This window comes from Sorex fumeus, unplaced genomic scaffold (assembly GCF_029834395.1).
Source record: "Sorex fumeus unplaced genomic scaffold, SorFum_2.1 ptg000115l, whole genome shotgun sequence".
NCBI classification, from domain to species: Eukaryota; Metazoa; Chordata; class Mammalia; order Eulipotyphla; family Soricidae; genus Sorex; species Sorex fumeus.
Genome location: NW_026606172.1, coordinates 2175072 through 2190667, shown reverse-complemented (window position 1 = coordinate 2190667; position 15596 = coordinate 2175072). Strand labels below are relative to the sequence as shown.

Genomic DNA, 15596 nt, shown 5'->3' with positions numbered 1-15596 from the left:
AATTACTAAGTTATTCATAATTGGGTTTCCAGGCATACAATGTTTCAACATCAATCTCTTCACCAGTGTTCACATCCCTCCACCAACTGCAGCCCTCTCCCCACACCTCCTGTCTTTACCTCTAAAAGAAAGCCCCTTTTTTTTTTAAAATATAACTTTGGCATGGTGGTTTACAGTATTGTTGGCAATAGGGTTTCATGAACAACACTGTACCACTTTGCCTATCTGTGTTTTCTGTAGTGGGCAGTGGCATCCCTGGTGTGGTGGGGAGGAACAGTTGATGACCCAGGGCTCATCATAATAGGCTAAGTTACAATTGGGAAGTGCTTTTTATGTCCTTGCTTTAAGGACATAAATTGGGGAGGTCGGTGTTGTAAGTATTCATCTTTTTTTTTTTTTCTGAAAATGGGTCATTATGCTATATGTTTGGAAACCTATTATCCCACTACCGGATTCCATCATCCTATGCTTTCTTTCACCAGAATCTGAGCAGCCCTTTTTAAAGGGGTCTTAGGCAATGCAATTTCATATCTGTGTATGCTTTTTATGTGTGTGTGTGTGTGGGGGGGTCAGTTTCTTTAGCCTCCTGTTTGTGAATCTGTGCCTGGGTGTCCAAAGGTTGAAAACCATTGTTCTATCCCCTTCCTGGTCTGAGGATCAGTACACAGGACGGGTGGCAGTCTGCAGGTGTGAAACGTTGGAGAATTCTGGTCTAAGTGACTCAGTCTCCTAGGTAGTTGTAGCTCTTTGTTATCATTTATCACCACAAAGAGATATTATATTTTCATTAATACAGAGGCATTTGGGGACATCCTGTCCTGGTTTCAAAAGTGGTTTTTACTTGTACCCTATACTAATTTAGTTTAGTTTAATGCTGAATAAAAACTCCTGGGACATTTGAAATATGTTTACTCACAATTCTCAAAATTCTGTTGAAATTCATTTAAATCAAAACAGAATCTGAGAACTTGTCTACAGAACTGAATTTTCCATGGCGTGGATACGGGGAATAGAGTGCAGAGTGCGGTAGCAGCGGAGGAAGGTTTGAGGTGGAAACCCTGAGAAATGATGGAGGGAAACAGGATACCAGTGGGTGTTTTATTGGAACATCGTATGCATAAAACCTTATCATGGACAGTATAGTAACACACATTGACTAACATTAAAATTTGAATGTATATTGTTAAATCGTGCCTTACCATTCAGGATTTCTTGTATGTAGATTGAGAATATGTGGCAGCTTATATATACTCTGACAATGCTTTATGTCTAACTTTCATTCTTCCTTTTATACTTATGAATACTTTTGGGTTTTGTTATTTTTTGTTTGTTTGTGCTCAGGGCTTTCTCCTGGCCCTGTGGTCATAACTCACTCCTGACTGTGCTTGGGACCCTGTGTAATGCCAGGGATTTGTTGGGCAGCCTACAAGGCAACTGCCATAAGCCCCACACTATCTCTCTCACCCACTTATAAGTATATTTTTATTGTAAAGGAGCCCTACATTTGATAGGAACTTCTACAAATAGGCTGTGTACCATTCCCAAAAATTAAAAATAAAAATTATCACGACATTCATCTGAAGAATATAAAATTTTATTTGCCGCTTTAATTGACAATAAAGAAATGAACATATGGCATAGTCTTGTATTACAACCAATAATAAAACATGGTCTTGTTCTTTTAACAGATTCTGTATCAGTTCATTAGTATGCTTACTGATAGCACTAACCAAAGGGTTTTTATACACTTTTCTGATTTGGTAGTTAGACTCTGTATGCTTTCAGTGATTTAGCTTAACCCTAAAATATTTTTAAAAATTCTTTATTGTCTTTCCTTTCTAATTCCCGAGTTACTACTTTTGAGATGTTACATGGATTCTGCTCTAAGTCTTCTTTCTCAAGCATTTTGTCTCATTTCTTAGCTATACCTCTTATTCTGGCCATGCTAGTATTAATACTTTATACCTTACAGGAACATTAAATCATATTATGTTTTATTACATTTGTGACCTCTTATTTAGCACTGAGAAAAGCAACCAAGCTTCTGAGGATATAATTTTTCTTCTCCGTATCATGAAATACCTTTCCTTTATTTTTTTGGCTATTACTAATCTTTGAATTTTCTAAATTCCATATGTTATTTATATACTTCTATTTCTCCTATTTGTCTCATTCAATGTAATACAAATTTTGTTTATTCCTCTAAACCTGTGATTATTATTAAAACCTAAATAAAATGTGTTCTTTGGTACAAATATTATATTTGCAGTATTTTTATTGTAAATTCAGGTAATGCAAATCTAAGGAAAAAGAGTTTTTGACTACAAACCCAAATAAGTTCCAGATTTTTTCATCATAGAATAAACCATTTGAATCAAGATTTATACTCTTCTAAACATTCTCAATAACTTATTATAAATTTGATATATAAATAGGGCTACCATTATATATATTATTTTATAGTTTTATAAATTTTGTTTTAAATATTTCTCTTTTTTATTATAAGCGGGGGTCACAATTATGCCAATTATTACTGGACATTCTCAGGGCTTGCTCCTGACTTTTTGCTGAGGAATCACTTCTGGTGGAGCACAGGAAACCATATGTGATGCCAGGGATTAAATGAGTATGGGCCATTTTCAGGAGAAGTCCTTAACCTCTATACAATGTGCCTAGCCCACAATTCCTTTTAGATTTTCCCTTATAGATCTACTTTGCTCTCTACAAGTTCTGTAGCATTTTCATCAGTACATAATGTTATGTTCAGTTTATTTTGGATATTTACATAATTTTATTTTATTATATATAAAATATATAATAAAATATATAAAATATATAATATGTATATACAGATATATTATATATATGTCCTGAAAGAAGTTTTATTGGAAACACATGCTAGCAATTTCCTTGCATAACAGAAAATGGAGTTGAGATTCTAATAATTCAAAACATGTACTAAAATGCTTTCTAGTACATCTATAATAGTTCACCCTTTCTTTTGAGCTTGGTAATTTTGACTGCTTCTTCTTAAATTATTCTAATGTCATAAATTTTATGATCATATGATCTAATGATTTTGTTCTTATTTATTCTATTAATTTACTCTTATGTATAAATTTTTGGTTTCTAAGATTGTTGAATGTGTGCACTTTTCTCTATTTGATGACTTCAAATGATATAAACTGTTGTACTATAAATATGTATCTGTAGCACTGTAGCACTGTAGTTCCATTGTTCATTGACTTGTTTGAGCGGGCACCAGTATCGTCTTCATTGTGAGATTTGTTGTTACTGTTTTTGGCATATTGAATATGCCACAAGTATATTCAATATGCCAGGCTCTGCTGTGTGGGCAGGATACTCTCGGTAGCTTGCCGGGCTCTCCGAGAGGGATGGAGGAATTGAATCTGGGTTGGCCGCATATAAGGCAAACACCCTACCTGCTGTGCTATGGCTCCAGCCCAAATGTATATATAAGTACATATATATACGTATATATATATTCAAAATTATTTTATAAGGCGGTTTATAATATTCGATTACAGTAAATATTAAAACACCAATCCCACCACCATTACACCTTCCCACCACTAAATTTGGAATGTTTCTATTCCAAGCCCCAATCCCTTTCCCAAAGCACAACCGAAATGATATATTTTGTGCTGTCTGTTATGGAAAACCACTGAAAATGCTACAAAAAAAGTATTCATATAGGAGACAGTGTGGAGATTGTTCTATTTTGGCAGGGGCCATTACAACATTCTTTAGTGTATCACTAACATCTAAATCAGATCTTTCCCTCTAGACCTATTTATTTTATTTCTTATCTGAGAACTCAGTTTGAAAGTCTTTCAGTCACAGAAAATCAACTTGTCATGAAGGAACTGAGGCTTCCAAACAGTGTGGGGTAGGAAATGGGAGGAAACGAAAAATTATACTAGTAGTAATATAAGCACAGTGTTAGAGGTTCTTTGGCAGTTTGTTGGTGGTGAGGTGCAATGGCTTTGTACTTTAACATAAACTTTAACACCATTATAACCATGTTGCCTAAGCTATAATAATAAGAAAAGAATAACATCATCTAAAACAATAACAGAATAGTTCTATTTATGAAAAGTTTGGGTATTTTCATGTATTTTGTGTAGATCTCATATATTTAGTGCTTGTTGTTTCCTTGAAAATCAGCAAAGCATAAATCAAAAAAAGAAACCCCACAATCCTGCATCTTTTCCTCTCTTTTCTCTTAGTAATTGCCATACCACTGTTCATTTGCCTAAGTCAGAAATCCCTCTCCAACTCCCCTTTCCCTTATATCCCAATCAATCACTAAGACATTTCAATTGTATCTGTTATAGTTTTCTCCATCCTAATAGCCCAACTTGAGCCACCAGCATCTGTCACCTAATCCGTACAACTGACGCCTCAATGCCCTAAGTCTTCAGGTATGATATCTACTATTTCCCTCTCCACAGTAAATGTAGAGAAGTTTCAGATATGTTTGAAATGTGAATCTGATCATATCATTCTCCTTGAAATCCTGCAATTGTTACCCATTACCCATACTGTTTCAATCTTTTTAGTATGCTATTCAAATCCTTTCTGGTTTTCTTTTCACTTCACCACTTATCATCTCAGGACTCTTTTTGCTTCCAACTAAGCAATTTCTGACTCGCCATATAGTGTCATGTCAGAAGCCAGAGCATTTCCTATTTTATACTTAAGTGTCCTTCTAACTGATCCTCCAGTTTAGGGAATGATAAGTAATTTGTTCTTTAGGAATCAGTTCTGACATCTCCTTATTGAAGGCCTATGTGACTCTAGGATTGATAATTAATCTCTTTATATTCTTGCTGTAGTGTAAAAGTATATTGATTGTCTGTTTTTCTGCTTGACATTTCCTCAGTACTTATCCCTCTTCAACAGAGCTGTCAACCTAAAGGGAGCAGATATTGTCTTAATGTTTTTATTCCTAGCAAATTATTTGATATCTGACATAAAGAAGGGAATCAGCAAATATTTGTTTAAAAACAGTAAATTACAGGGACTGAATATTTATAATGTAGATATCAAGTTAAATTAGTAGCAAGATTAGCTTGACAAAAGAATGGCGATTAGACATAAATGTAAAGCAATTTAAGTAATTTGATTATGTTGCTGTTTTATAACAGAAGCATAGTATTTTTGTCTTAGGTTATTACCTCTCATTTAGTATATTTTTCTTAAAAAATACAACTAGTTGTAATGACTTTATTTGATTTTATTTGGGGAGAGTGAGTGTTGGGTCATAACTGTCTATGCTCAGGGTTTATACCTGGCTCTGTGCTTAAGGATGATTTCTAGCTGGCTTGGGGAACTGTATGTGATTCTAGGGATCCAACCCAGGTCAGCCACAGGCTTTACCTGCTGGACTATCGTTCTTGCCCTAGTATATTATTTTTAACATCGCATAGCATTTCAGTCATTGTCACAAAGATCATGCATGATCTAAACCTCACAGCACTTTATTCCAAACAGGTAAAGATTTTTATTTTATTCTCTTATGCTCTTGCTCTACAAAAGGTATGACTTTTTTTTACTGTAGCAGTGTAATGGCAGGCAGGGCACAAAGCTGATTCACAGTCATAATGAACATAAGCTTTCATGTAATCATATGATTGGAAAGACCATCATAGTGACCATAATGCTCTTCTGCATTGACGTGCTCTGCTCCCTGGGTTTTTAGGAGAGATTATGTTTTATTTTTGGTTTTGGGTCTATACCTTGTGACAACTCAGGGCATCCTATTGACTCTGAGCTCAGGGATCACTCTTGGCCGTGTTTGGGGGACTAAATGTGGTACCGGGGATTGAACCCAGCTTGGTTGCATGCAAAACAACTGCCCTCTCTACTACTGTTTCATATAAAAAGGTGTTTCTCTAACTTGTCATTGAATCCTTTCACCCTTTTGTTTTAAGGTTTTCACCACTAGAAATAAAGGGTATAAGTGCAAATATGAAAGAGAACAAGCACAATGATGTGTCTGAGTTTTGATCAAATTATCAAGGATCAGTAGTATAATTTTACTTTTGTCTGGAATGAGCAATTAGAAAGTAAGAAAACAATGTTTCCTGGACAGATATTAAGTAAACAGAGTAGCATGAAGAATACACAAAAGGAGTGTATATATAGTTAAGAGGTTAATAAAGAAGACTTTCTTGATTTTACAAGACTACATATTTGTCTGTATATGCTTATGAATATGATGCTCAAGATATTTTATGCCTTCCATGATAACATGTTCATTTACTTTACCTTATTAGAAATTATTCATATTTATATTAAATAGGATAATGTTCAAAATTTGCTTTTTGAAGGATATTATCAAACCAACTATTAATCTTGTGTAACTTTATGAATGTGTGATCAATTTCTGCTTTTCCCTCTTTCAAGTGTTGTGATGGCTAGGGGGTTATACACACAGTTGGCCATTGGACGTTATACTTTTTTAGTTGTGATGCTTCCACAGATTCCAGTTACACTGCTTACTCAGGGTTGCCATGGTGCTCATGCACATTTTGCCAGGGTTTGCAATCCAGACTGTGGTGCTCACCCAACTATGGCACTGACACTGTATCTCACTATGCTGTATCCAGTGGTTTCTTGAGTGCCAGGGATCACAGACAGCAAAACTTCTAGGCCAAACAGTAGAGGTGCTGGAATCACAATTTGTACATGCTACGGCCCTGGGGATCATACCCATGACCTCAAGCTCGCAGTACAAGTGCTCGTCATTTCTCAGTCCCCTGTGATCATAATTTTGATAGAAATTTCTTGATGTTAAAAAAGTTATATTAGTAGATATGAAAATTTGTAAAATGCTTTGAGTTACTGTGTTTAGAATTGTATACAGTCATGAAAATAAATTTCTCCATGACAACTTTACAGGAAACTATTGTGAGTGATGACATGAGAGAGATCAGTAAGCATAAGAGTTTATTGAATACTTATTCTTCAATTACCCATATAGAAATGGAAAAGTTAGAATCTTCTATTAGACTCATATTTGTCTCTGAAAAATATTTTCCGAAGATGAGAATATGTGCATGAATATACTGTTAAGTTGAATATTGTCCATAGATCATTTTTTTGTTTACCAATGTCTGAAAGGCCCTCTTGCCTTTATTCACCAAACCTGCCCCTCCCCACCCCCCAGCTCAGTTCTGTGGACCAACTCTCCAGTTCCATTGCCTTTGGTTATGGGGTACTATTTGAATGTATACTTTCATTAAAAAATATCTCAAATTAATTTGACTAATCACTTTTGTTATATATTATGTTTGTATTGCATAATCATAAGAAAATAGTGCTGGCAAATACACTGATTATATTATTATATACACAAAGTTGTTTCAGGAAGTTGTCATGATGTTTGTGCAAGCAAAGTTACACAAATTTTATGTGGGAAAGCATGAACTGAAGAATGATTTATAGCAAAAGTATAGATCTTATTGCAGTAATGTATCATGTCAACCATTTTCTCAGAGGAAATCAATCAATCAGTTTAAAATACTGACCCCTCCTGGTTTTCCTTTTTTACTACTTGACAAGTAAAATCCAATTTGTGAACTTACTGACAAAGGAAGCTTAGATTATTTTGTAATGTCTTAAAATATTATATAAATCATCAGATAACAGTGCTAAACAAGTGACATTATGACAGCAAAAATTCTATTTTAAAAGAAACATTAAAAAATCACCAACATCTCTTCTGACATGCTCTTAAGCTGAGATAAGGTATACCTAGTGACCGTGGAGCCTGGAGCGTCATCTTTGGAGTAAGGTTCATTCAAATGAAGGATTTACACCAACTTCAACTAGGTTTGTATTTGCTTCTACTGATTCCGTTCACTTTGCATTGTATCATCATTTACTTAGGCGAGTGCTTGAATAAGAAAATAAAACCAATGCAAGTACTGCTACTGTTTTACTATTTCTCCTCTTCTCTACTTCTTAATTATTTAAGTTAGGTGGAAGAGACAAGAGATTCTGAGTTTTAAAAATTTTGTTCTGGGGAGGGCAGAAAGCACATTTCTTTTAAATTATCATCAAGAGACAAGTACTGCCCATTAAATGAAATTCTTGAAGAATTATAGAAGGTCTGAGGAGACATCCTTACCTGTGGTTTATAGTAATTGTATACTAAGTACATCTCAGATGTTGAATGATAGCATAAAATGCAATCTAGAAACTAAGAGCTTATCAACATTTTATTTCAAAAGTTAATTATTAACCATGCATGTATACTATTTGGCAGGGTAGGGGTAGGAAGGTGGGGAGGGGGTCATTTTACAACGTCATTTGTTTGATGTAGCATGACAAGGCAGTGCTGCATAAGCCTCTCCCCTCTTCTGGGGGTCTGGGATGGAAACTTGAGGTTAGGGGTGAGATGGGGAAGAAACTTTGGTGTGTTAGGTGAGTGGGGAAGAACTCCTGAGATTCCTCTCTTTCCTCTAGTGCTCTCGCTGGGGCTACTGGGCTTGGAGTGTCTTATTCCTTGGAGGCCATGTAGACCATTAGGTCAACCACCCTGCTGCTATAGCCGAACTCATTGTCATACCAGGAAATGAGCTTGACAAAGTGGTCATTGAGGGCAATGCCAGCCCCTGCATCGAAGGTGGAGGAGTAGGTGTTGCTATTGAAGTCGGAGGAGACAACCTGTTCATTGGTGTAGCCCAGGATGCCCTTGAGGGGCCCCTTGGCAGCTAGTTTCATGGCTTTCTTGATCTCATCGTATTTGGCACCTTTCTCCAGGCGGCAGGTCAGATCCACGACCGACACGTTGGGAACGGGGACCCGGAAGGCCATGCCCGTCAGCTTCCCGTCCAGCTCCGGGATGACCCGACCCAGGGCCTTGGCGGCCCCCGTGGAAGCAGGGATGATATTCTGGCCCGCCCCTCGGCCATCGCGCCACTGCTTCCCGGAGGGGCCGTCCACGGTCTTCTGGGTGGCCGTGGTGGCATGGACGGTGGTCATGAGCCCCTCCACGATGCCGAAGTTGTCGTGGATGACCTTGGCCAGGGGGGCCAAGCAGTTGGTGGTGCAGGAGGCGTTGCTGACAATCTGCAGCTCATTGTGGTACTTCTCATGGTTCACGCCCATCACGAACGTGGGGGCGTCGGCAGAGGGGGCCGTGATGATGACCCTCTTGGCGCCGCCCTTCAGGTGGGCGCCCGCCTTCTCCAGGGTGGTGAAGACCCCCGTGGACTCCACGATGTACTCGGCGCCAGCCTCCGCCCACTTGATGTTGGCGGCGTCTCGCTCCTGGAAGCTGATGATGGCCTTCCCATTGATGACCAGCTTTCCGTCCTCGGCCTTCACGGAGCCCCGGAACTTGCCGTGGGTGGAGTCATGCTGGAACAGGTAGGCCATGTAGTTGAGGTCCAGGAAGGGGTCATTGATGGCCACGATTTCCACTTTGCCCGTGAGAATGGCCACCCTGGTCACCAGGCGCCCGATGCGGCCAAATCCGTTCACCCCGACCTTCACCATCGTCTGCCAGGAATGTGGTGCCCGCTGGGCGCTGCACCGGAAAGAGGCGGTTTCTGTGGAATGTGGAGCAACAGACCGAGTCCTGGCCACAAAATTAGGTCGTTTTTCTAGGTGCTGCGGATATTATCAAGCAAGTAATACTTGACGGTCCTAGGGGGAATTATGGAATATGCTAAGATGGTAGTAGAGGGGGGAATAGGCAGGTGGTAAAGGGATAGCAAAATTTACTCAGGCTAAGGATGGGTGTAGTTATAAAAAAGGTGTATTTTGCAAAATAAGTAAATGATAGGTATTTAAAACTGAAGATAGCTTCCTAATGACTGTTTCTAGTAATGAAGTAAAACATCTCATGAGGCATTTAGAACACGTGGAGACATGTAAAAAATAAAATAAGCCATCCATTGAAAGAGACTATGATACGGACTTGTGTTTTGACTGCATATATATATATATATATATATATATATATATATATATTACAATAGCAGAAGTCACTGATGTATACAATTTCATACTTTGTTTTCAACTTAATTTATTGTGAGCATTGTAAGTTTCAAGTGGTTTTTGAGGACATACTTTTGAAATGATTGCATCATAGTAAATTACTCATTTATTATTTACTTATTTATTGAGGTAGTCTGATGCCTCTAAGACTGCTCTATCCTGACAAAATCTGATAAATGCAAAGTAGTTACAAAAATATCCTAATGAAAAAAATACATTTTTTTGCTTTGTTTTTTAAAATGAAGATAAGAACATAATTAACTCTATCAGAAAGAGTTTAGCTACCAGTCTGTGAGTCATTTTTTTATATATATTTTTTATTTCTAAGAAAGAACTGCCTCAGTTAAAAAAAGGTAGAAAACCCAGTTAAATCTTCACATATGTATGCTGATAATTGACCTCCTTGGTAAATAGACTAAGGAATGTTACTATGCTTTGAGCATATTTTCTCAGCTAAGATTGCTCATGGCAAATGCAATCTAGACTCTAGCTTTATGAAGCATGGCTATCTGGAGAATGTCAAGTAAAATCCATAAGGCATGTTGGAGATATGACATAAGTCAACTACTCCCTATTATGTGACATGGTTTGTGACCTTAGAAAACTCACTTATTCTGAGCTACAAAATATATATCCAATACCTGAAGAAGACTTGGGAAGCTGTGGGCTGGAGAGAGAATCCAGTGGGTAGGGCACTTGCATTGTAGGGGCTGACCTGGCTGTAGGTGCCCCATATGGTCCCCTGAGCACTGCCAGGTGTGTTTCCTTAGGTAATTTGGCAATTTGCAGACTCAAGAGTAAGCCCTGAGTAATTCTTTGGTAGTTATTTGGTAATTTGCAAAGCCAAGAGTAAGCCCTAAGCACCACTGGCTGATGCTCACTCCTCAAACTCCAGGTTTTTTTTTTAATAAAATAAAATAAATCTTATCAAAGATTTGATAAGAAAGCCATATCAAAAACCTTAGGTCTTTCTCTCTTCTTGTGTCCTTGAAATTTATTGTAAAGTGAGACTTCTAGTTCTTGTCAATATGAATTTGATTTGGTAATTCAATCCTCTGTGTTAAACTTAGCCAGCAACTCCAACTATATCTCTAATAAAAGTAAAAAATATGATTTGTATCTGAATCTCATCTCAAACCTCTTATTTCAGTCCTAAAGGTAGCTATTACAGCATATCAGCTATGATCCATATGTCCTCTGTATATAAACATGAAAACAAGATTTTTAATTCTTTGGTAATTGTACTATTTTATTAAAGCATCCAAATTCATTGTCATAAGGTAATACACTTATTTTTTAAATAACAATGATATATAGTGATATCCTCTTTATTTATTTTTCATTTTTGCTTATTTTGGTGTTTTGACCCATAACTGGCAGTATTCAAGGCTTGCTACTAGCTCTGTTCCTGAGGAATATTCCTAGCAGGGCTCAGAGTACCATATGTGGTGCTGGGGATTAACTTGGGTTAGCCACATACAAGGCAAATTTCTTACCTACTGTACGATCACTCTAGCCCCCTCTTTTTATATTTATCAATTAGCCTTGGCTGAGGTTTAATAATTTTTATTTTTATACTTGTATGTCCCTGACAATGCTTAGGGGATCATCCTATGATAGCAATTGCAGATGGGTGGTGATTGTCAATAAGTTTACAATATGTTAGGTGTTTTATTAATTTGTCATAGTTCATTCACTGTCATATTATTCATGGATGTGTTAGGGGTTTAAATTATTTTTCCTCAATAACTTAAATGGCTTCTAGTGACTAACAAAAAAAAATGAAGCTGTGCAGGACCTGGAGAGATAAATTGGGTAAGGTGCTTGTCTTGCATGTGGGCAAGCTAGTTCTGTCCTTGGCACCACATGTGGGCTGACAAGCACTGCCAAAAGTGATTCCTGAACACAGAAGTAGGAGTAATCCCCAAGCACTCCGGATTTGGTCCAAAAATCAGGAAAAGAAAGATGAAACTTAGAAAACAATAATTATTTATTTTATTATTTAGTAAAAAGTATATAATATGCATTTGAAACATAGGGACACATAATATTTTTTATTTCATATTATATGTGTGTGTATATATATATACTTATTTGTTTTAAATTTCCTCCTAGTGACTTATGTATGGAAAGTTTTGACATGAGTGTTTTTGATTTTGGAGGAAGCACTAATTTTTTTCTTTTTAACCATTTTTATATTCCTAATTATTACTTGATTTTCATTTTCTTTTTACCTCCTCTGAATTTTCTTTCTGCTAGGAACAACGACTTTTATGTCCAAAAGATTTGGCCTAAGTCTGAAAAGGCAAGATTAGGCCAAATCTATCCATCAGAAATCCTTGCAGCAGTTTCTTCTTTCACCAAAAAGGTTTTGATGGCACTTGGCCTCATTCTGTCACTCACTGCAGGTATCTGAACTCACCATGCTATTGACCTAAATGGATCACTAAAATTCTTTTAGTAAACTTTAGGGAATTTTTATTCTTTTATAACCTGGCCCCTGCGGGAGTCAGAAGACTTTGTTTTTTGATAGGAGATGGTTGTTGGTTTCTTCCAAAGAATTGTGTAGAGCAGTGATTCTCAACCTTTTACTGACTGTGTCTCTTCTGACCTTATTTTTTCCCCTGTGCTTCCCCTCTTCTGCTTGTTGCCCCTTGTCTCATTCTGTGGACTCCACATTTACATGATTTTTCACCTATTGCCTAATTGAGACATCCCAGGGCCCCACTATTTACCAATAGACCCCACTTGAGAAATGCTGATTTGGAGGAAGGTTGTTTCCAGACTCTGCTCTGTAAGGACAGGATTTCTGTAGAATTATTTCAAGAGCCATGTTGAGGGAAGAAGGGGACTTGAATAGAATCTTTTTTTTTTTAATTTTATGAATCACAGTGAAATAGTCACAAGTTTTCATGTTTGGGTTACAGTCACACAATGATCAAACACACATCCCTCCACCAGTGCACATTCCCCACCACCAATATTCCCACTATATCCCCCCCTTTCCTACCTTCCCCCTGCCTCCATGGCAGACATTATTCCCCATAATCCTCTCTATTTTGTGGCATTATGGTTTGCAGTACTTACACTGAGAGGTCATCATGTTTGGTCCTTTATTTCCTTTCTGCACACATCTCCCATCCCGACCGATTCCTCCAGCCATCATTTTCTTAGTGATCCCTTCTCTGTTCCAACTGCCTTCTCCCCTTTGCTCATGAGGCAGACTTCCAGCTATGGAACATTTTACCTATCCCATGTATCTACTGTCCTTAGGTGCCAGCCTCATGTTATGTTGTTTTATAATGAGTGCAGTCCTTCTATGTCTGTCTCTCTTTCTGGCTCATTTCATTTAGCATGATACTCTCCATGTCTATCCATTTATAAGCAAAGTTCATAACTTCATCTCTCCTGACACCTGCATACTATTCCATGTGTACATGTACCAAACTTTCTTTAACCAGTCATCTGTTCTAGGGCACTTGGGTTGTTTCCAGATTTTGGCTATTGTGAACAATGCTGCTATGAACATATAGGTACAGATGTCATTTCTACTGTGCTTTTTTGCATCCTCAGGATATATTCCGAGATGTGGTATTGCGGGATCATATGGAAGCTCAATTTCTAGTTTTTGAAGGACTGTCCATATAGTTTTCCAGAAATGCAGGACTACTAGACATTTCCACCAATAGTGAGAGATTGTCCCTTTTCCTCCACATCCATGCCAGCACTGTTTGCTTTAGTTCTTTTGAGTGTGTGCCAGTCTCTATGGTGTGAGATTATATTTCATTGTTGTTTTGATTTGTATCTCCCTGATGGTTAGCAGTGTGGAGCATTTTTTCATGTGCCTTTTGGCCATTTGTATTTGTTTTTTGAGGAAACTTCTGTTCATTTCTTTTCCCCATTTTTTGATGGGGTTGGAGTGTTTTTCCTTGTACAGTTCTTCTAGTGTCTTGTATATCCTGGATATTAACCCCTTATCAGATGAGTATTGGGTAAATATTCCTTCCCATTCTGTGGGCTCTTTCTGTATTTTGGTGACTGTTTCTTTTGAAGTGCAGAAACTTCTTAGTTTGTGGTCCCATTTGTTTATGTTTGCTTCCACTTGCGTGGTCAGTGCTGTTTCATCCTTAAAGATGCTTTTAGCTTCAATATCGTGGAGAGTTCTGCCTACATTTTTCTCAGTTTATCTTACGGATTCATGTCTGATATTGAGGTCTTTAATCCACTTTGATCTGAGTTTTGTGCCTGGCATTAGGCAGAGGTCAGAGTTCATTTTTTTGCAGGTAGCTATCCAGTTTTCCCAGCACCATTTGTTGAAGAGGTTTTCCTTGTTCCACTTCACATTTCTTGCTCCTTTGTCAAAGATTAAGTGGTCATACATTTGGGGGTCTCTGACAGAATATTCAACTCTGTTTCATTGGCCTACAGGTCTGTTTCTAGCCCAGTACCATGTTGTCTTAATTACTACTGCTTTGTAGTACAGTTTGAAGGTGGGGAGGGTGATGCCACCCATTTTCTTTTTCCCAAGGATTGCTTTAGCTATTCGTGGGGGTTTATTGTTCCATATGAATTTCAGGAGTGTTTTATTTATTTCTTTGACAAATTTGAATAGAATCTTGTATGCTGAACCAGAAGCAGCTAGAAGCCTAAGCCCCATCAGGTTAAAACTGTAGGATTTAATTTGAACAATTTTTATTTGTTTCTCTTGTTTTGTTTTAAGCTGTCATAAATCTGATAAGCAATCTATTTGTATGCACATTGGCCAAAGGCCAAAATTAAATCAATGTTTATGGTTTTATTCTAAACTTCTTCATTTTTTTGATGAGTGGGGACATTAAATTTAATATAAAGATTGCCATCTTGAAGTTAGGCAAACTTAATGTGTTCTGTTGATACTGTTCAGTAACTTAAGTGGCACAAAACTGGATTCCTTATGTTCAGTCTTAGCTGGGAGTTTTTAATTCTTAAGTCCTTACCCCCTACCCATTTTTTTTTAACAGTTGTGAAGATACACTTACCTTGAGATCGCCAAGTAAAATCCTTTAATAAATATTTTAAAAGTTTCCATGATCTATTTAAGGGGGATTAGTGTCATCATTGATCTCTTACCCGTACAGTATAAAAAATATCTCTTCTTCATGGGAGAAACCTACTGCCTGTTCAGGGAAGATAACTATCAGTGTTGTTTTGTATATTAGGCTGACAAAAGAATAGCTGCTGGCTATGATATTACTGAAAATAGCCAACTTGGTCATGTTTCTTTATCTTGAATTTATAGAACTTCTTTGATAATAAACAGTTTGATACCTAGAACTTCATTACTTACTGTGAGCACAGTGAAATACCCTCAAGGCTTGTAAAATAATGCATTTGAAACTGATGATCATGCTGAGTAACTAGAAATATCTGTTTTAGATACTTATAGTACCTGAAACTTAATTTTCAATCTGCATTTATATGATCAATTGTACATGAGCTTCAACTTTTCACCTTAATGTTTTCTTTGGTCCTAATAGAGATGGGGATGTTTTTAAAAAAAAAATTGCTTTCTTGCCCAGAAT

General features: G+C 37.2%; 2 protein-coding genes across 2 annotated transcripts in view; one reads left to right on the top strand and one right to left on the bottom strand.

Annotated features, from left to right (window-relative positions):
- The window catches only part of NSUN3 (NOP2/Sun RNA methyltransferase 3), a 69525-nt gene that overhangs the window by 28091 nt on the left and 25838 nt on the right, over window positions 1–15596 (top strand). The window lies entirely within an intron of this gene.
- LOC130043157 (glyceraldehyde-3-phosphate dehydrogenase-like) lies at window positions 8528–9531 on the bottom strand. The gene has a single exon (XM_056135458.1). The coding sequence runs from the start codon at window positions 9529–9531 to the stop codon at window positions 8530–8532; it is 1002 nt and encodes a 333-aa protein (XP_055991433.1). The 3' UTR covers window positions 8528–8529.

Bases quoted from the DNA above. Each gene is read 5' to 3' on its own strand.
- LOC130043157 (XM_056135458.1), bottom strand. From the start codon at position 9,531: ATGGTGAAGGTCGGGGTGAACGGATTTGGCCGCATCGGGCGCCTGGTG.